We start from the raw sequence: 18,476 nt of genomic DNA on the forward strand, positions 1-18,476 counted from the left end.
CTTAGATGCAGGGTACATCAAGTTGATTGTGGAGCTTTAATCCGCTGCTTCTGAGGCTGCTGGGAGAGATTTCCCTTTCTCTTCTTTGTTACCACAGCTCCCAGGGGCTCAGCTTTGCATTTGGCCCCGCCTCTGAGTGTAGGTCGCCGGAGGGCGTCTGTTCTTCTCTCAGACAGGACCGGGTTAAAGGAGCCACTGATTCGGGGGCTCTGGCTCACTCAGGCCAGGGGGAGGGAGCGGCATGGAGTGCGGGGCGCACCTGCGGCGGCAGAGGCCAGTGTGACATTGCACTAGCCTGAGGCACTCCGTGCGCTCTCCCGGGGAAGTTGTCCCTGGATCCCGGGACCCTGGCAGTGGCGGGCTGCACAGGCTCCCCGGAAGGGCGGTGTGGATAGTGACCTGTGCTCGCACACAGGCTTCTTGGTGGCAGCAGCAGCAGCCTTAGCGTCTCATGCACAGCTCTAGGGTCCGTGCTTTTAGCCGTGGCTCACGCCCGTCTCTGGAGCTCCTTTTAGCAGCGTTCTTAATCCCCTCTCCTCTCGCACCAGGAAACAAAGAGGGAAGAAAAAGTCTCTTGCCTCTTCGGCAGGTCCAGACTTTTCCCCAGACTCCCTCCCGGCTAGCCGTGGTGTACTAACCCCTTGCAGGTGTGTTCACGCCGCCAACACCAGTCCTCTCCCTGCGCTCCGACGGAAGCCCGAGCCTCAGCTCCCGGCACCGCCCGCCCCAGCGGGTGAGCAGACAAGCCTCTTGGGCTGGTGAGTGCCGGTCAGCACCGATCCTCTGTGCGGGAATCTCTCCTCTTTGCCCTCCGCACCCCTGTTGCTGTGCTCTCCTTCGCGGTCCCGAAGCTCTCCCCATCCGCCACCCGCAGTCTCTGCCCGCGAAGGGGCTTCCTAGTGGGTGGAAACGTTTCTTCCTTCACAGCTCCCTCCCACAGGTGCAGGTCCTGTCCCTATTCTTTTGTCTCTGTTTATTCTTTTTTCTTGTGCCCTACCCAGGTACGTGGGGACTTTCTTGCCTTTTGGGAGGTCTGAGGTCTTCTGCCAGCATTCAGTAGGTGTTCTGTAGGAGTTGTTCCACATGTAGATTTATTTCTGGTGTATCTGTGGGGAGGAAGGTGATCTCCGCGTCTTACTCTTCTGCCATCTTCCCAATCCCCCGTTTTTGTGTTTGAGTGAGTTTTAGTTCTGGGTTTAAGTGATAAACATAGTTTGAAATGTTTTATTGAAATATAATAAATACAGCTAGAATGATTGATGAAATAGTAATGAATCATGCTGATGTCTCTAGTTGTAGCGTATCATTAAGGGGAGGTTTAAACTCCCGTCTTTAACTTAAAAGTTTCATGCAGTTTAGCTTCTTAATGAATTTATGATATTGTTGCAAGTTAATTTCTTGAAATACTTTAGTGGAAGTAATTCGAAGATGATAGGTATGAAGGTATGATTTGCTTCACAGATTCCTGAGCACTGTCTGGCTGTGTTGATATAAGGGTTGTTTGGTTTCAGCATCCTGGAGTAGCATCTCTTTTTAGGCCCAATGAAGGGCCAGCTCATGAGTGTAAAACCTCTTCAGAAGAGGTTAATGTTCGCATTGTCACTTCTATGGGTAGAACTACTCGGTTATCTCCTTCTAACAATCGCAGTTCTCCTGGCTTTAGGTCTGAAGCAGGGATTACAGAGGAGTCAGAATTTAAAGCTTCATAATCTGTGTAGTCGTAACTCCAGTCTCATTGGTGCCCTAGAGTTTTTACAGTCAGAGAAGGATGATTGATGTAAAGAAGTCATAAGGATGTGAAGGCAATTAAGATTGTGACGATGGCTGTTAAATTATTCAGATTGTTTTGACTTCTTGTGCATCTCTTGTGTTTGTATGTGTTAGTTTAGTCGTTAGTATGAGTGAAATAATATAAAGAACCAAAGAGCCAATGAAAAATATGATGATTTGGGACTTCCGTGGTGGTCCAGTGGCCAAGACTCAGCACTCCCAATGCTGACGGCTGGGGTTCGATCCCTGGTCAGGGAACTAGATCCCGCATGCTACAACCAAGAAGTCCGCATGCCGCAACTAATGTCCTGAATGCCGCAAGTAACATCCCGCATGCAACAACTAAGACTCGGTGCAGCCTATGTAAATAAGTAAATTAAAAAAAAAAGATGATTCATGTGTGATCATGGAAATGTAGGAAGCTCTTCTATCATGGGTGATGTTGCATCTTGAAAGCCTAGTTGAAAAGGATATGCCATGGAGAGGGATAGGGCTTTCACCTATAATTTAACTTGGACAAAGTTATGTACTTTTTATTAATATCTCATTTATTGAGAAAGACATAATGGTTATGGTATTGGCTTGAAACAGTATAAGAGGGTTTGGTTCCTTCCTTTCCTAGTTTTTTCTTTTCTTTTCTTTCTGGGTGCATTGGGTCTTAGTTGCAGCACACGCGATCTTTGAGGCATGTGGGATCTTTTCATTATGGTGCGCAGTATGCTCAGGTTTCTCTCTAGTTGTGGCATGTGGGTTTTCTCTTCTCTAGTTGTGGTGCGCAGGCTCCAGAGCGCATGGGCTCTGTAGTCCGCGGCACACAGGCTCTCTCGTTGAGGCTCGCGAGCTAAATAGCTGTGGCTTAGTTGCCCCGGGGCATGTGGGATCTTAGTTCCCCAACCGGGGATTGAACCCGTGTCCCCTGCACTGGAAGGTGGATTCTTTATCACTGGACCACCAGGGGAGTCCCCTAGTTACTTTATTTATTTGGCCGTGCCATACATCATGTGGGATCTTAGTTCCCCAACCAGGGATCAAACCCGCACCCCCTGCATCGGAAGGGCAGAGTCTTGACCACTGGACTGCCAGGGAAGTCCTTTTCCTACTTATTTTAGACTGACATAAGTGGGTTCTTCAAATGTGTGATATGGTGGAGGGCATCCATGTAATCACTCTAAGTTTGCAGTGGTTACATCTACTGCTGAGACCGCTCTTTGTGATGCAAGTGCTTCTCAGATGATGAAAAGTATTAGTATGACTGCTGTACCTGAAATGCAGGAACCTATTGATGAAATGGTATTTCACGTCGTATATGCGTCAGGGTAGTCAGTATATCATTGTGGTATTCCAGATAAACCGAGGAAATGTTGTGGGCAGAAGGTTATATTTATGCCTACAAATATAAGTACACAATGGATTTTTGCTCCTGCTGAATTGAGTGTATAAGCTGAGAATAGTGGGAATCAGTTGCACAAAGCCTCCTATGGTGGTAAAGACCGCTCTTAATGCACAGTGGAAAAGTGCAACTCCGTAGTGTGTGTCAAGAAGGACAGTATCTAGGGATGAGTGGGCTCTAACAATTCCTGTTAAACCACCTGTAAAAGGAAAAGAAATCCTAGGGCTCATAATATAGCGGGGGATCATTTGATGTTACCTCCGTGAAGAGTGGCTAATCAGCTAAATTCTTTTACTCCTGTGGGAATAGCGATAATTGAAGTAGCTGATGTAAAGTATGATCGTGTATCAGCATCTGTACCTACTGGTATAGATGGGCTCATGACCTAAAAGGTCAACAAACATATTAAAAGATGCTCAAGCTTGGGCTTCCCTGGTGGCACAGTGGTTGAGAGTCGGCCTGCCGATGCAGGGGACATGGGTTCGTGCCCCGGTCTGGGAAGATCCCACATGCCGCGGAGTGGCTGGGCCCGTGAGCCATGGCCGCTGAGCCTGCGCATCCAGAGCCTGTGCTCTGCAACAGGAGAGACCACAACAGTGAGAGGCACATGTACCGCAAAAAAAAAAAAAAAAAAAAAAGATGCTGAAGCTCAAATGTACATGTATTTGACTGTGTTAGGGCCTCAGATGCCATAGCTGAGGTGAAGCATCCCCCAAATTTAAAAAATAATGGGGGGACTTCCCTGGTGGTCCAGTGGTTAGGACTCAGCACTTTCACTGTCGTGCCACAGGTTCAGTCCCTGGTCGGGGAACTAAGATCCCACAAGCTGCAAGGTGTGGCCAAAAAAAAAAAAAAACTAAAGTGGGAGGGATCCTACTAGTGTGTAGAATAAGAAATAAAGTCCTGCATCAGTCGTTCTGTTGGACTATATAATCGGGTAATGATAATAAGTGTTGCAACTAGTGTTTCAAATAAAATGTAAACTAGGATTCGTTCTATGGCAGTCATTTTTTTTTCTTCTAGGAAACATTTTATATTATTAATTTTTATTGCAGTACAGTTGCTTTACAATGTTGTGTTAGTTTCTACTGTACAGCAAAGTGAATCTGCTATAGGTATACATATATCCCCTCTTTTTTGGATTTCCTTCCCATTTAGGTCACCACAGAGCATTGAGTAGAGAGAGTTCCCTGTGCTATACAATACATTCTCATTAGTTATCTATTTTATACATAGTATCAGTAGTATGTATATGTCAATCCCAATCTCCCAATTCATCCCACCCCTCCTTCCCCCTTGGTATCCATGTTTGTTCTCTACATCTGTGTCTCTATTTCTGCTTTGCAAATAAGACCATCTATACCATTTTTCTAGATTCCACATATATGCATTAATATATATTTGTTTTTCTCTCTCTGACTTACTTCATTCTGTATGACAGTCTATAGGTACAACCACATCTCTACAAATGACCCAATTTCATTCCTTTTTACAGTTGAGTAATATTCCATTGTATATATGTACCACACCTTCTTTATCCATTCCTCTGCTGATGGACATTTAAGTTGCTTCCATGTCCTGGCTATTGTAAATAGTGCTGCAGTGAACATCGGGTGCATGTGTCTTTTTGAATTGTTTTTCTCTGGTTATATGACCAGTAGTGGGATTGGTGGGTCATATGGTAGTTCTGTTTTTAGTTTTTTAAGGAACCTCCATAGTGGCTGTATCAATTTACATTCCCACCAACAGTACAAAAGGGTTCCCTTTTCTCCACACCCTCTCCAGCATTTATTGCCTGTAGATTTTTTGATGGTGGCCATTTGACCGGTGTGAGGCGATACCTCATAGTTTTGATTTGCATTTCTCTAATAATTAGTGATGTTGAGCATCTTTTCATGTGTTTGTTGGCTATCTGTATGTCTTCTTTGAAGAAATGTCTATTTAGGTCTTCCACCCATTTTTTGATTGGATTGTTTGTTTTTTTGATATTGAGCTGCATGAGCTGTTTGTATATATTTGGAGATTAGTCCTTTGTCAGTTGCTTCGTTTGCAAATGTTTTCTCCCATTCTGAGGGTTGTCTTTTCATCTTGTTTATGGTTTCCTTTGCTTTGCAGAAGCTTTTAAGTTTAATTAGGTCCCATTTGTTTATTTTTGTTTTTATTTTCATTATTCTAGGAGGTGGGTCAAAAAAGATCTTGCTGTGATTTATGTCGAAGAGTGTTCTATGTTTTCCTCTAAGAGTATTATAGTGTCTGGTCTTATATTTAGGTTGTTAATCCATTTTGAGTTTATTTCTGTGTATGGTGTTAGAGAGTGTTCTAATTTCATTCTTTTACATGTAGCTGTCCAGTTTTCCCAGCACCACTTATTGAAGAGGCTGTCTTTTCTCCATTGTATATTCTTGTCACCTTTGTCATAGATTGGGTGACCATAGGTGTGTGGGTTTATCTCTGGGCTTTCTATCCTGTTCCATTGATCTATGCTTCTGTTTTTGTGCCAGTACCATACTCTCTTGATTACTGTAGCTTTGTAGTATAGTCTGAAGTTGGGCAGCCTTATTCCTCTAGCTCTGTTTTTCTTTCTCAAGATTGCTTTGGCTATTCAGGGTCTTTTGTGTTTCCATATATGGTAGTCAATGTTAAGATTAGAAATATTTGTCATTTTACTAGTATGGTGATGTACAGTTTTTTCTGGGTTAGGGATTCTTTGGACAGGTGGAATTGGCTGGCTAGAAGTATGAGTGGCAAAAGTTGTGTTGATAAAGCTAATGGTGGTGCTGATAGGGAGTCAGAGAAAAAAACTAGTGAAGAGTTGAGGCTATAATCATTAAATTGGCTGAGTAGGCTTATTCAACTAATCAGAAAGCTATGGGCTATAGGGTTACTTCCTATTCTATTATTCTTTGATAATCCTGTTAGTGGTATTAATATAATTGTAAGGATAATGATTTTTGACACTGGAAAACGTTAAGATTTTGTACCTCGTCAGTGCCATGTATGTGTGATACTATTACTAATAGGGATAGTCCAAGTGCAGCTTTGTAAGCTGCAAATACTAGTAGCACAATGGGTATTCTGCTAGAGTGAAATGTGTTTAGAATTATTAGGGTTGCAAATAATTATTAGGTTGCTATAATGAATAGTGATAATATATTCCTTCTTGGCATAGTATCTAGTGAGGATATTAGGTAATATTGGTACATTAGTAATCCTACAAGAGATACTGAACATGCTATAATAATATATATATTAAAGGCACTTGATAATTATGAACTTAATCATAATCTAATGAGTTTAAGTCCTTTATTGTAGCTTAAACTAATGATCATTTTCAGTTCATTCTAGTGCTTTTTGGGTTCATTCATAGGCCAGCCTTGTTGCTAGTAGTAAGGTTAGAAACAGAGCTATAATGAGCATTGTTTTTTAGGTTGTTTAGATGCTCAGGGTAAAGGTAAAAGGAGAGCAATCTCTAAGTCGAAGAGAAGAAACGTCAGAGCCACTAAGAAAACCTTTCTGGAACAGGGTAAGCGTGCCGACCATATGGGGTCAAATCCACGCTCGTAGAGACTTGTTTTTTCTAAATATTTAATGGAAGGAGTCAGAATGTGATACATACAAGCAGTGAGGATAGTACTCTATTTGTGATTAATATCAGTATAAGATTTATTATTTTTCAGATTATATCAACAGTAATTGATTGAAAGTCAATTTACGATTTAATACTAAAGAAAAAGATCCTCATCAATAAATAGATATGTAAAGGAATCGTCATACTATGTCTACGAAATGTCAATATCAGGCTGCAAAGTCCAAGTGGTGACTGGATGTAAAGTGAAATTTTAATTGGTGTAAGAAGCAGACGATTAGTAAAGTAGAATCAATCATTCCATGTCGGCTGTGGAATCCTGTAGCCATGAAGAAAGTTGATCCATATACCCCATCTAAATTGTAAAAGATGTTTCGTACTATTCTGAGGCTTGTAGAAGTGTGAAGTAAACACGCAACGCAATTGTCATAGAAAGGGCTTGGAGCGTATGTGTTTGGTTTCCTTCTATGAGGTTGTGGCAGGCTCAGGTGATGGGTACCCCGGAGGCTAATAGGACTGAGGTGTTGAGAAGTGGTCCTTCTAGTGGGTTTAGAGGGCAGATGCCTGGGATGGTCAGCATCCGCCTAGTTCAGGGGTGGGGTGAGGCTCGAGTGATGGAAGGCTCAGAAAAAGCTGGTAAGAAAGAGGGCTTCTGAAATCATGAAAAGAATGAGTTCATATTGAAGTCCTTCTTGAACAACTGGTACAGGATGGCCTTGGAAGGTGCTTTCTTGGATGATGTCTTGTCATCACTGTTATATTGAGTATTAGTAAGCCTGGTGCTAATAATAGTACTGAATTAAACTGAAATCCTATGACAAGGCCGGATGTTATTAGGAGGGCTGGAAGAGCTCCTGTAAGGGGTCAGGGACTAGGATTTACTCTGACATGCAGGGGTTTCGTGGGTCTTTGTGTGTTGTCATATACGTAGAGACTTACTAGTAGGGTGAATATTTAAGTGTGAATTAGGGGGACAGCGAATTCGAAGATTGTGAGTAGGATAAGAATAATGACTGTCAGGACGTCCCTGGTGGTCCAGTGGTTAAGAATCCTCCTTTCAATTCAGGGGACGCAGGTTTGATCCCTGGTCAGGGAACTAAGATCTGACATGCCGAGGGGCGACTAAACCTGCGAGCTCTAGAGCCTGCATGCCGCAACTAAGACCCGATGCAGCCAAATAAATATTAAAAAAAAAAAGAATAATGACTGTCATAAGGGCTGTGGCGGTACTAATATGTAGTAGTGCTAGAGTTGCCCCTCCGATTCAATGAATTAATCAGTGACCTGCTCTAATACTGGCTGTTAATCGAATGGCTAAGGCTATTGGTTGACTAAATAGTCTCATAGTTTCAATGATGACTAGCACAGGGATAAGAGACACTGGGGTCCTTGTGGTAGAAAATAGGCCAAGGATGCTTTTGTTTTGTGGGAAAAACCAGTCATTACAGTTCCTGCTCATAGAGGGATTGCTAGACCTGAATGCATTGAGAGTTGTGTGGTGGGTATAAATGAAGGTGGTAGGGGTCTTAGTAAATTTGTTGACCCAGTAAATAGAATGAGTGATTGAAGTATTCGTATTCAGGTCTGTCCTCTGTGATTATGAATGGCCATTATTTGTTTTGATGTGCATTGGACTCATCACTGTTGAGTAAAAATGATGCGGTTGTGGATTCGTGGGCTAGGAGTGGGGAATACAATGCTTGGGACTAGAGCAATGAAGATAGCAATAGGAAGTCCTGTTATTGTTGGGGTAATGAAAGAGGCCAATAAATTTTCATTCATTTTGTTTCTCAAAGGGTGGATTGTTTTTGCATTTGAGTTTTAATTCTGGGTTTAAGTGATAAACATAGTTTGAAATTTTTCATTGGACTATAATAAGTAGGGCTAGAATGATTGATGAAATAGTAATGAATCTTGTTTATGTCTCTGGTTGTGCCATATCATTAAGGGGAGATTTAAACTCCCATTTTCTTTTTTTTTTTTTAATTTTTGGCTGCATTGGGTCTTCGTTGCTGTGCGTGGGCTTTTCTCTGGTTGTGGCAAGTGGGGCCTACTCTTCGCTGTGGTGCGCGGGCTTCTCATTGCGGTGGCTTCTCTTGTTGCAGAGCGTGGGTTCTAGGCACGTGGGCTTCAGTAGTTCTGGCACGCAGGCTCAGTAGTTGTGGCTCGCAGGCTCTAGAGCGCAGGCTCAGTAGTTGTGGCGCACGGGCTTAGTGGGAACATACGGTATTTCTCTGTGTCAGACTTATTTCACTTAGCACAATGCCCTCATGGTCCATGCTGTCACAAAAGGCAGGATCTCCTTCTTTTTATGGTTGAATTATATAAATAAATATTCCACATTTTCTTTATCCATTTGTCTTTTAATGGATACCTAGGTTGTTTCCATATCTTTCTATCTATTGTGAATAATGCTGCAATGAACATGAGTTGCAGATATCTCTTCAAGACAGTGGTTTCATTTCCTTTGGAGTTATACTCAGAAATGGAATTGTTGGATAATATTATATATTAGTTCTACTTTTAATTTTTTGAGGAAACTCCATACTATTTTCCATAATGGTTGTACCAGTTCACATTCCCATCAACAGTGCACAGGGATTCCCTTTTCTCCACATCTTTACCAACTCTTGTTATCACTTGTCTTTTTGATAGCCATTCTAACCGGTGTGACCCATAGTGGTTCTTTAATGAATAATTTGACTGCGTCCACAATAGGTTGTAATCGGCCATATGGTCCAATGATGTTTGGTCCTTTTCAAAGTTGTATATAACCTAGTACTTTTTGTTCAATTAATGTAAGGAATGCTACGGCTAGAAGAATTGCAATGAGTATTAAGATATTAATTATAAACATTGTGTTAGGGAGAGGAGTGGAACCTCTGATTATAAAGGTTTAAGTTTTATGAAGTTACCGGGCTCTGTCACCCTAACAAACCCTTTTCTTGAGTAATTAGGAATTATTATATAATTTTTTTTTTTTTTTTTTTTGGGCTGTGCCACACAGCATGTGGGATCTTAGTTCCCTAACCAGGGATCAAACCCATGCCCCCTGCACTGGAAGCACAGTGTTAACCACTGGACCACCAGGGAAGTCCCTATATCATTAATTATTTTAAGGCATTTTTATAAAGTAGGCTTTATTTCTCTTGCCCTTTCAAACTGGGAAAAATATAGAGTAGATAGAAACCGACCTGGATGACTCCTGTCTGAACTGGGATCAAGTAGGACTTTAATCGTTGAACAAACAAATCTTTAATAGAGGTTACACAATTGGGGTGTCCTGATCCAACATCGAGGTTGTAAACCCTGTTGTCGATATGAACCCTAGAATAGGGTTGTGCTGTTAGCCCTAGGGTTACTTGTTCTATTGATCAATATTTTTGGATCAATAAATGATAAATTATTTTGACTAGCAGGTCTAGATTTTAATCACTCGGAGGTTGTTTTGTTCTCTGAGGTCACCCGGACCAAAATTGTTAACCCACATGAAATTTTTGTTGTCCCTTAATCGTTTATATTTTGGGTTAATTAATTAAAGCTCCATAGGGTCGTCTCATCTTATTTTGTCATTGCCACCTCTTCACGGGAAGGTCAATTTCACTGATCGAAAGTAAGTGACAATAAAACCCTCGTGTGGTCATTCATACAAGTCCTCATTTAGAGAACAAATGGTGATGTTACCTTTGCATGGTCAGGATACCTCGGTCGTTTAACAGATGTCACTGGGCAGGCAGTGCCTCTAATACTTCTTATGCTAGAGGTGATGTTTTTGGTAAATAGGTGGGGTTTGTGTTTGCAGAGTTCCTTTTACTTTTTAAAAATCTTCCTTAGGTGCGTAACTGTATAAAGGTTAACGGTGTATTTGATAAATAGTTTATCGTTGGTTTTGTTTATTTACTGTTAATTATCAGTATAGCATTGGTCACTGATGTAAGCTTATGCAAGGAGAAATATTTCTTGTTACTCATTAACATTACTGCTTCTATTAATAAGTCCAGTATTAAACTAGGAGTTAATTTGTTGTTGGTATTAAGATAATTATTTTGTTGGTAATTCCATGGCAGTCCAGTGGTTAGGACTCTGCGCTTCCACTGCAAGGGGCACGGGTTCAATCCCTGGTCGGGGAACTAAGATCCTGCAAGCCACATGGTGTGGCCAAAAAACAAAACAAAAAAAAAAGAGAGAAGATAATTATATTGTTGAGCTTGAATGCCTTCTTAATTGGTGGCTGCTTTTATATTTACTCTCTAGATAAGGTTGTATCCTGTTTCTAAAAAGCTGTACCTTTTTAGATGAACATTTAGAAATACATTAAAATTTATAGTTTTTTTGGTAATTTTTAAAGTTGAACTAAGTTTCTGGACAACCAGCTATCACCAGGCTCATTAGGCTTATCACCTCTACTTATAAATCTTCTCACTGTTTTGCTACATAGGTGAGTTTATTCTGGTAAACTGTTCGTAAGTAGCTCGTCTGGCTTTGGGATATTTAACTTAAATTCTCTTTGTTAAATATTTACTAGTTAAATCACTATGCAAAAGGTAAAAGGGATAAACTTTGCTTTTTATTACTTTTAATATTTCTTTCATCATTACCTTATGGTACTTTATAATGTCAAAAAATTTTGGGGGGACTTCCCTGGTGCTGCAGTGGTTAAGAATCTGTGTGGCAATGCAGGGGACATGGGTTTGAGCCCTGGTCCGGGAAGCTTCCACATGCCGCAGAGCAACTAAGGCCGTGCACCACAACTACTGAGCCTGTGCTCTAGAGCCCACGAGCCACAACTGCTGAGCCTGCGTGCCACAACTACTGAAACCTGAGTGCCTCGAGCCCATGCTCTGCAATGAGAAGCCACCGCAATGAGAAGCCTGCACACCACAACGAAGAGTAGCCCCTGCTCACCTCAACTAGAGAAGGCCTGCGCACAGCAACAAAGACCCAATGCAGCCAAAAATAATAAATAAAATTTAAAAAATACTACTGACTAAAAAAAGCAAACTATACCACGCTGTACATTGTTTATGGATACATCTATATATATGTCAGCCAAGAAAAACAGGAAAGATATCCACCAAATTCAAGACAGTGTTTACCTTTGGAAAAGGAAAGAGAATAAGATTAGAGGTGGTGGTACTTTAAAAGTATAACTTCATTTTCTCTTTAAACAAGGGCCCTTAAAGCAAATACAGCAAAATGTTATGATCCACTAAAGCTGGGTGGTATCTACAACAAGCATTATCCTCTGTACTTCAGTGCTTGACATATTTCAAAAATTTTTGAAGTAGCTAAATGCAAAGATATCAGGGGAAGAACAATACTTCCCACTTTTGTTAAACCAATTTTCTATGGTAGACGTTATTTGTAGAATTATAATTTAGTGTAAGAAATAAAACAAGTTTTTCTATTTTAAATTGTTTTGGGGTAGTCAGGCCTACAGAAATTTTTTGCTTTTAATTTTAATTGAAGTACAGTTGACTTACAATGTTGTAGGAATTTCTTAAACTGGAAATTTTATTTCTCCTAGCTAGGTCACAATCCTTTACATGCTTATGACAGACACTGTTGATCCCTAACCCATGACGCTTTCTCTTGCTAACAGACCAATTTTGTTCAGGTATCAGAAGGCTATAGGCTTCAAAGGATATTCACAACCTAAGGGGAGGAATCTTGATTACTTTAAGCCAATCACAGCAATTCTAGTCTCCATGTTAAAAATTGATTTGGAAACAGTCATTTAATATCTCCTAGTAAGATAAGTAGGTGAAGTCCACCAAGGGGCTTCTGTGAAAAAGGAACACCTTGAAAGGACATGGAAGAATCAACAACCTCTTCTGGCCTTTGGACATTGTTGTACAAGCAGATGATGCCTGGAGATGTTGCCACCATCTTGCGAAACCATAAAGGGTCAATCCAGAAGACAAAAACTCTCACAGCAGAAGGTGGATGGACAAGGACCTCCCTGGTGGCCCAGGGGAAAGACTCCGTGCTGCCAATGCAGGGGGCCTGGGTTTGATCCCCAGTCGGGGAACTAGATCCCACATGCATGCCACAACTATGACCCAGCATGGCCAAAATAAATAATAAATTAAAAAAAAAAAAAAAAGGTGGATGGGCAGAAAAACATGGAAAGAGCCTGGGTCCCTGGTGAGCCACTGAATTTACCAGTTGTGGAACTGCCCTACCCAGACTTCTTGTGAAATAAATTTTCCTTACTGTTTAAGACCCACTTACTTAATTAGGTTTCTGCTCCTTGCAGTTGACTGCACATTGATAAAATCACACTCTTTATCAAAAGGAAATACAAAACTGAAGAATGTACAAATTCCAGTGAGTTCTTGACGACTATAAAGACCTTGTTATTCTGTATGTCTGGAGGCAGGAATTTTGCAAACTACACAAATAGTTGTAGCTTTACCAGAACCACCACCTCAGTTTTGCTTCACACTTTCCCAATCATTGAACAGCTTGAGAGAGAATGTACCTATTTTGTTTTTAGGATTGTTGGCCACACTGAGAAATGTGATCGAGTCCAAATTTGCTTCTTTGGGAGTATTTAAAGCCATATTTAGTCCATAACATTCCTTTGTAACTTTTTTTTTTTTTTTTTTTGGCGGTACGCGGGCCTCTCACTGTTGTGGCCTCTCCCGTTGCGGAGTACAGGCTCCAGACGCACAGGCTCAGCGGCCACGGCTCACGGGCCCAGCCGCTCCGCGGCATGTGGGATCTTCCCAGACTGGGGCACGAACCCGTGTCCCCTGCATCGGCAGGTGGACTCTCAACCACGTGGCGCCACCAGGTAAGCCCATTTCTTTGTAACTCTTCACACAGGGCTCCCTAAAAACGTTGTTTCAATGTGTATTCCAACTTTCCAAGAAGAGGGTCAGCCCATGGGTAGGAGTTGGACGTGTTTCTTTTCTACCCATGCCCCACGCCCAAGCAGATCCAAAGTCCAGTATTCTTACCAAGGTTGTAGAGCCAACTCCTAGAACTCTGGAGAAAGCTTTCATTTAAACACCATGTTTTTATAATAATTAAACAAACAACTGCAAAGGTGTGAACAATAAAGTGGGTTTATTTAAAAAGAAGACTACAAAATTTGACACAGAGATATATAAAAGACTCAGGATTTAAAATTATTAAATACAAAAATGATTGGCTATAAACAATGTAAAAAATACATTTCCCAGTCCCCAAACAGAAGTATAGCAATTATAAAATTTTTGTACTGTATGTGCATTTCCCTTATCATTTTTAAGAACCATTCTTTCTAAACAGTCTATTTGTGTAAATATAAATTTACCATAAATGTTAATAAAAAATTATTTTACATTTTAATTTACTGAGTGTGCCCTTTTCTGTAAGTAACAGTATCTTTGGTTTCAAGTTCACCTTGAAATTTTTATTTACCACAAAGACCTTTTTACTCCTAACTCCTTCTACAATAGAAGACGTAGGCTAATCAGTCATGGGTCCTGTAAAAAACAATGTGAAGAAAGGTTCTAGAGTGACCCAAAATACCAGTGAAGATATTACCTTTTGGTGGCCAGCTAAGAGGTCCATTCTGCGCCAATGAAACAAATGGAAGTGAAACCTCAAAACAAGCAGAGCTTAAGTTCCACGCCAACATGCTGTGGATGTGAGGCCAGCAGAGGACATTCCATCAAACTCAACTGAGCCCAGTGCATGACTGGGGACCCTGAGGTAGCCCAGATGGTCTGCTCTGAATCCCAGCTGGGTACAGATGATACTTAAAAGGACAACGGTATAGCTGGATGTGAAATTTGAGAACCTGCCTATCATAAGCTGCTTATCTTTGAACCCAAGACCCAGGCTATTTCTCCTCTCTCAGACAGCACACCTAGTAAAAACAGCATCCAAGATTGGTTTCATTATCTCCCAAGCAGGTAGTGGTGACATCACCACTAGCACTAGCATCCAAGCTCTGATACAAATGGATAAGGTTCTAAGTCAGTAAGAGCAGAAGCTGTGTCCGGCCATCTGCGTCTGAAAACCATCTACAACACACAATTGGCAGATGAGAAATTTAAAAAGGATGAGGTCATTAAACTGTCTCACTGGAAACATGATTCCACTCTTTCAGACAGAAAACCGACTTGCCCAGGAGACTTTCACCAAAGTACTGAAGGATCTGATGCATGGGCTCATTGCCTGAGCCCTACAGTCTTGAGTCAAAAAAATCTACCAGGAGGACAAGAAAGGTCTAGTCTGTGAACCACTTGGTCAGAAAGGTCCCGTTTTAAAAAAAAAAAAAAAAAAGGACCCACTTTAAGAAAGGTCTTGCTCAAAGTGCCCTGGCTGGCTGGCTCTAAGACAGACTGCCAGCAACAGACAGTTCTTCCAAATTATCAGAACTGGGTATGAAGTGTCTTCTGAGAATGGTTTGACTACTCCCTTACACCATCAGCAGTATTAAACTGGGCAGGAATCTCTGGATATTCACTTTCTTAAGAAGGTCTCCTGGGCTTCCCTGGTGGCACAGTGGTTGAGAGTCCGCCTGCCGGTGCAGGGGACACGGGTTCGTGCCCTGGTCTGGGAGGATCCCACATGCCATGGAGTGGCGGGACCTGTGAGCCATGGCTGCTGAGCCTGCGCGTCCGGAGCCTGTGCTCTGCAGCGGGAGAGGCCACAACAGTGAGAGGCCCGTGTACCGCAAAAAAAAAAAAAAAGAAAAAGAAGGTCTCCTTTGAAGAGAAACCAGAGCAATGCCTATGTGGGAACAAGAACCCTAAAGATCCTGCTCTATACTCTATGCAATTAAAAGGGCCCAAGATTCCGGAGAATCTGCCATCAAGGAAGCCAGAGCCAGAGGCCCAGCTATGCCTGATGAAGTAGTACATGGACCATTCTTATAAGGAGACAGAAGAGGGAGGCTCTCAAATCAAAAATCAAAGATCGGGGTTTTAAAAGAAGATTGGCTCCAAAGAAAACACTGAACAGAACCTGCAGAGCTGTATTAACTTCAGTAGAAATAATCATATGGCAAAAGGGAGCAAACCATTTTCTGTCTTCTAGTATGAACTCATCTCTTCAGGCATCTGGAAGTGGTTGAGGCCTACTTTTATAACTACTTTCACTGCATTGTGCAAAAGTGTATCTTATCTTTCTTTGGTCCTTAGTCATGATAGCAGTTTCTTCCATTTTTCTATCTTTCTATATAAAGATCTTTTTTTTACAAGATATTGACAAGCAAAGTACAGTATGAACATGGGGTTACTGATGCTATTGCTTTTGTAACATGTAAAATATCAACATCTCCCATACATTTTCTATTAGGCTATAAAAGGTCTCAGAAAGAGTCAATTATTATTATCCTAAAATGTTACAGTATAATTTTAAGTCTGAGTGAGATACAGTAAAGACTGGGTTTTACATTTTAAGGAAAAAAACCTAGACCAACATTTAAAATATTGATCTCTTAAATATACATTAAATTTTATCAAGTCATCGAAAAGCAAAGTTATAGTTAAGCAAGTTAATTTAAAAATGAAACCATTTCTAAATGGATAAACTTAATCATGCTGCTTATACAGCTATAAAGCATAATTTGAAAGCTAAGCCTAGTAACAATGACAGAATAATTTATCATCAGTTGAGCTATGTGATTTAAACAAACGATTGCCCTCACCTCCAAACAAAACTTCATCTGACAGAAGTTTCAACTGTTACCAAAAAATATACATATATTTTTTAAAACAAAAAGCCCTCTGGCCCAATTTGTGGTGACTGACACACAGTCCAATCAATACTGATCAAACTGCCTTTCTGCCTTGCGCTCCAAAAGAAGTGGTTTAATGATGACAGACTCTACAAGAGCTTCTGCCAGGGCTCAGGCACCACGCAGTGGCAACGTAACACCTGTTCCCTAGAGTCCCTGAGCATTAAGTGGTTCATTAACAGTAGCCTCAGGTTTTCTTGGCTGGGGCTCCTTACGTTTTTCATAGACCATAAGGAAAAAGTCAGACAGGAACACAAAACTTGCTAGAAATCCAAACACCTGAGGAGGGAAAAGGGGCAAAGATTATATGAGGAATGCTGCAATATACTCTCACATTTCCTACTTGGCTCTGATCGTGTTTTATACAAGCAAGACAATTCATCAATTTATCTTATACACATCATTCTTAACATCAGTGGTTAAAAATCTTTTAAGATCAAAAAATGGAAAGAAGTTACAAAAAAAGAATTCCAGAATAATGGCCATTAGTCAAGGTCACAATATATTAATGTCCTGTCTTGTGTGTGTGTGTATGTGTGAGGTGCCAATCTATGAAGCTAAGGTTAATAGATGAAAAACAAAATCCTATAACATGACACAAAACACTGGATTGTTAGCAATGGTTTAGACTGACAGATGAGAAGAGCAGGCAGCCACGCCTAGGTAAAAATGGAAAAGGTTATTTGTATCAAAACAGAAATTCTATTTTGAAGATACTTTTAGGTTAAATGGTTCAATTACCTAAAAAATATTTTCCAGCTCACTGTCACACTGTAATGACACAGCAACATGACGCCACTACCTACTACCTCTTCCTTAAATCACTTCCTCATTATACTCTTCTAACATCTAATCAAACATTCTGAGAATTCTGTCAAGAGACAGAAGCCCATGGTGCAAATTTAGCTTCTTCACTAGAAAAACCCTTAAGGAAGGGGGCCAAAGAAGTGCTCTGTAAAAAGAGAAAATCGATGTAGGTTACGGCTAAAGTCCCAATTCTAAGGCTCCAGCTCCATGAAGTTTAACATTTTGTTGTCATTTGCTGCAGTCTCTTGCCCTTCACACCCCATCCCTCTATTCTGCCTCATTTCACTGTAAAGCAAACGGAGCTCCCTATTCATTAATTCACCTGGATGTCCCCAACACATCCAACCAAAATGTAATTATCAATTCCACCCCTCGAAACCCAAGTCCCTTCTCCACTCTGGAGTCTGTATTTTGGCTTGATGGCATCTGTCCCCTTATTTGACTGGCAAATTTATTTGACACTTTAAAGGCAGATCAGATGTCATCTTGTCTACGAAGACATCTCTGACCACCTTAGAAAGCTCCGGTCCGTACAGGACCCTCTATGCATATAACCCAAATGATCTTCTAGCTCTTCTGCTCACATCACAATTTTTAAAAAAATGGACTCCTCACCCATTTCAGTCTGTATAACTTTCATAATTTACATAGTTGCAAAAGGTTAATTTCCAGCAGATTATAAATACTGAGCTTTTAAACCACCAGTCACTCTTAAATATATCTAATGAAATCTGAATACTGTAACATTCTGACATACCACCTAATTAAAACACATAAATAAGCTTTTTTTTAATAGCTGGTAATTTTAGGACATGCTTTCTTTCCCCCCACGAACTCAACATTTCCTCAACTTTATTTTACTTCCTCCACAGGATTTTACAGCAATACATTTTTATACTAGAAAGTATTTTACTGATTCACCCTATCATACTCTTCTGCAACAAAAATATGATTACAAACAAATTAAGCATAAGGCTTTTTTTCTCTTCAACTGGTTCATGTATCCATGACTAAATATTACTTATTGCTAGAATGCATCAAGGTTCGGCATTAATTTTATTGTTTTGTTTTTATACATGTAAGTACTAAGAAACCGTGTTCACATAAATAGGTAGATACGTTATAGCCATCTAATTCTCTGAACTCCTTTTGAGTTGTTCTATCATAAAAAGCAGTTTTAATGA

The 18,476-nt window shown here is 40.7% G+C and overlaps 1 protein-coding gene and 1 pseudogene across 1 annotated transcript in view; both read right to left on the minus strand.

Annotated features, from left to right (window-relative positions):
- Window positions 1-7,610: 7,610 nt before the first annotated feature.
- LOC132431919 (ATP synthase subunit a-like) lies at window positions 7,611-8,528 on the minus strand (annotated as a pseudogene).
- A 5,275-nt stretch (window positions 8,529-13,803) lies between these two features.
- The window catches only part of CMTM6 (CKLF like MARVEL transmembrane domain containing 6), a 52,107-nt gene continuing 47,434 nt past the window's right edge, over window positions 13,804-18,476 (minus strand). Inside the window, exon 4 of the mRNA XM_060022096.1 lies at window positions 13,804-16,764. Coding sequence (XP_059878079.1) covers window positions 16,633-16,764 — 132 coding nt within the window. The 3' untranslated portion in view covers window positions 13,804-16,632. The remainder of the gene's footprint in view (window positions 16,765-18,476) is intronic.

This window comes from Delphinus delphis, chromosome 10 (assembly GCF_949987515.2).
Source record: "Delphinus delphis chromosome 10, mDelDel1.2, whole genome shotgun sequence".
In the NCBI taxonomy this organism is placed as follows: Eukaryota; Metazoa; Chordata; class Mammalia; order Artiodactyla; family Delphinidae; genus Delphinus; species Delphinus delphis.